The 2,746-nt window shown below is 57.5% G+C and overlaps 1 protein-coding gene and 1 long non-coding RNA gene across 2 annotated transcripts in view; both read left to right on the top strand.

Annotated features, from left to right (window-relative positions):
* LOC105524662 (neurabin-2-like) overlaps nt 1-2,746 on the top strand; it is a gene marked incomplete at its 5' end in the record, with an annotated part of 37,549 nt that overhangs the window by 20,566 nt on the left and 14,237 nt on the right. Inside the window, 2 exons of the mRNA XM_011960017.1 lie at nt 124-354; nt 937-1,051. Coding sequence (XP_011815407.1) covers nt 124-354; nt 937-1,051 — 346 coding nt within the window. The remainder of the gene's footprint in view (nt 1-123; nt 355-936; nt 1,052-2,746) is intronic.
* LOC105524609 overlaps nt 1-2,746 on the top strand; it is an 11,544-nt gene continuing 8,798 nt past the window's right edge. Inside the window, exon 1 of the long non-coding RNA XR_001003789.1 lies at nt 1-354. This is a non-coding gene — a long non-coding RNA (uncharacterized LOC105524609). The remainder of the gene's footprint in view (nt 355-2,746) is intronic.

Here is a 2,746-nt window from a genome sequence, read left to right as displayed (position 1 = left end):
TCTCTCTCTCTCTCTGTCACACACACACAGACACACACACACACGCACACGCACGCACACACACACAGAGCATCCTCCCGTCAGGTCTCTTGGTCCGGCCCCGCCCGCGCCTCCTGCTTCCAGCGAAACTGCTCCCTCTCCCCACATCCCCCGCCCTCCATTCACCCCCGGCTCCGGGACCCTTCCTGCCGACCTCACCCCCACTCCCGGGATGGAGCGGCTCGAGCCCGCCCGGAGCCCCCCGCGGCCGGGGTGACGGTCCCCCCACCCCTCTCCTGCCCGGCCCCCGCCTCGAGCACCATGGGCCTGAGGGGTTCCAGAGGCGCCAGACGCTGAAGATGACCGATGCCGGAGGTGAGGGGCCGGGCGCCCTAGGGTGGACCGGGAACTGGGGCTGGGGCCACTTGGGCCCGCGGTGGGACCCTGAGTGGGGTTGGGCAGGGCCAAGGGACAAGGGCCTTTCTTCCCCTATCCCTAGGGGGACCGCACGGGGCTGGGGTGCCGGGCTGTCAGGGGAGGGGGCGGAGATAGGATTTATGGCCCTAATCCCCTCCCTCCCGCCCGACGCCCGGAGAAATTAATAAAAAGCTGGTGTGGGGGGAGGGGGAGTGGGTTTAACTCTTTCTTGCCTGGCGGGGAGTTGTGCTGATGGATTGGAGAGAAACTAGCCACCGGGCTCTGACGGGGGAGAAGGGCTCTGGGAGTGGAGTAGGTGCCCTATCCCCAGCCTCACCCCATCTCCAACAGTGCTTTGAGCGGGTCCCCGACTCCTGAGGACTACCCCAAGCCTGAAGCCGGTGGACGGCCGGCGATATGGGAAGGCGGGACCACCTCTCTGGCTCCACAACCGCCTCCCCGACCACCAGTCTCCTTTCCCATCCACCTCTTCCCGGCCTCTCCCAGTTGCACTTCTCTCTGTCGCTTTCTCCTCTTCAGGGGCCCTCTCCTCTCGCCTGCCCGAAGGGCTTCTCCCTTCTCTCCCACCCTCGGGCGTCACTCAGGGCGGCGGAATCCCTTGTCCCCAGTGCCGCTTCCCCTGGCCCCACTCTCGGTGTGATCTCTTTCTTCTCAGCAGCCCTGTGGACTCTCCGCCAGTCTGTGTGTCTGTCTCTGCTTCTTCCTACTCCTCACTTCCTTCCGCTCCCGCTCCTTCCCCAGGAATTGTGCGCCCTTTCTTTCTTTCTCTTTCCCCTGAGTCCCAAGGGGCTGTGAGCTCACCTGCCTCCCTTTCTCTCAGAAAAGGGTCAAAGGTCATTGGTGCTCCTTCTCCGGGATTGGAAGCCTTGGGGGGAAGGGTATCCAGAGGAACCGGTTCATTCCCACCCGTGTGCAGTTACCTGGTTGAATGTGTGTGTGAGTGTGCGGGGTGTGTGTGGGCATGAGAGTGGGGGCGGGGTTTGGTGTCTAATTTTTCTAGGCTCAGTTTTGGAAGGAGAAGGTTGGGTGGGAGGGGTCTGGTGACCCCCTGGAGACAATATAGGGAGGGTCCCCGCACACACCCCAGGAAGTTAGTTGTTGAAGGGAAGAAAAGAGAGCAGTTGTGCTGAATCAGGATGGACTGAGAGTGACTTTGAGCAGGAAACCCCAATCCAGCCCAGAGGGTGCCTGAAAGAGGAGGCCTCCAGCCAGTAGAGGATCTCCACCCTGGACTGGGCTCTTGAATAAAGAACACAGGATCTTCATTCTCAGAGGCAGAGAGGAGACAACACTACTGCCCTCAGAGAGCCTCCATTCTGATGGGAGAGGCAGTTCCTGTCTTCAGAGTTCCTAGTCTGACGGGACTAGTCTGACCCTCTCTTCTCTGAGCACCCATCTGATTGGTGGGGGGTGGGGGGCAGATGAGACCTATTTAAGGAATCAATGAAGTATGAAGCATTCCCCATTTCCCAGTAGTTGGAAAAGGGTGGATTTAGAAATTATGCAGACAAATGAGAGGGAGGGCTACCTAGGACAGCTTCCTGCAGGAGGTGGCAGCTGGGTCCTAGCCAGATAAGGCTTTGTGGGTTGAATGAGGAAATGTGGTTAATTCTTAGGGTCAGCCTCCCTTCCCATCTGGCCTGTCAGGACAGGAAGAAATGTTCTAGATCTTTGCTAGTAGCCCTGGAGTTCAAGAATGGCAGGAGCGTTCTTGGAGGGTCTACTTCGCTGATAACCCCTTCCCACACCTCATTTTCTGCTTTCAGCCCCAGGCATTATGGAATCTGGAGGTGGTTTTGTCTTCTTTGTTTTTTTTGAGATGGAGTTTCGCTCTTGTTGCCCAGGCTGGAGTGCAATGGCGCGATCTCAGCTCACTGCAACCTCTGCCTCCTGGCTTCATGCCATTCTCCAGTCTCAGTCTCCCGAGTAGCTGGGACTACAGGCATGTGCCACCACACCCGGCTAATTTTGTATTTTTAGTAGAGACAGTTTTCTCCATGTTGGTCAGGCTGGTCTCGAACTCCTGACCTCAGGCATGAGCTATCACACCCAGCTACTTACTTATTTTTGGGATGAGGGTTTCACAATGTTGCCCAGGCTGGTCTAGAATTCCTGGGCTCAAGTGATCCTCCCACCTCAGCCTCCTGAGTAGCTAGGATTATAAGCATGCATCAACTTTGCCTGACTTTAGTTCTTCCTCTCATCTCCTGTTTCTCAGTTTTCACATCTGTGAAGTGGGGATATGTATCTGTAAAGTAGGGATATGAAAATTCCTGGGCCTGGCGCGGTGGCTCACACCTGTAATCCCAGCACTTTGGGAGGCCAAGGC

This window comes from Colobus angolensis, unplaced genomic scaffold (genome assembly GCF_000951035.1).
Source record: "Colobus angolensis palliatus isolate OR3802 unplaced genomic scaffold, Cang.pa_1.0 Scaffold50, whole genome shotgun sequence".
Classification (NCBI taxonomy): Eukaryota; Metazoa; Chordata; class Mammalia; order Primates; family Cercopithecidae; genus Colobus; species Colobus angolensis.
Note: the sequence above shows the minus strand (reverse complement) of the source record. Positions and strands in the feature narration are given on the sequence as shown.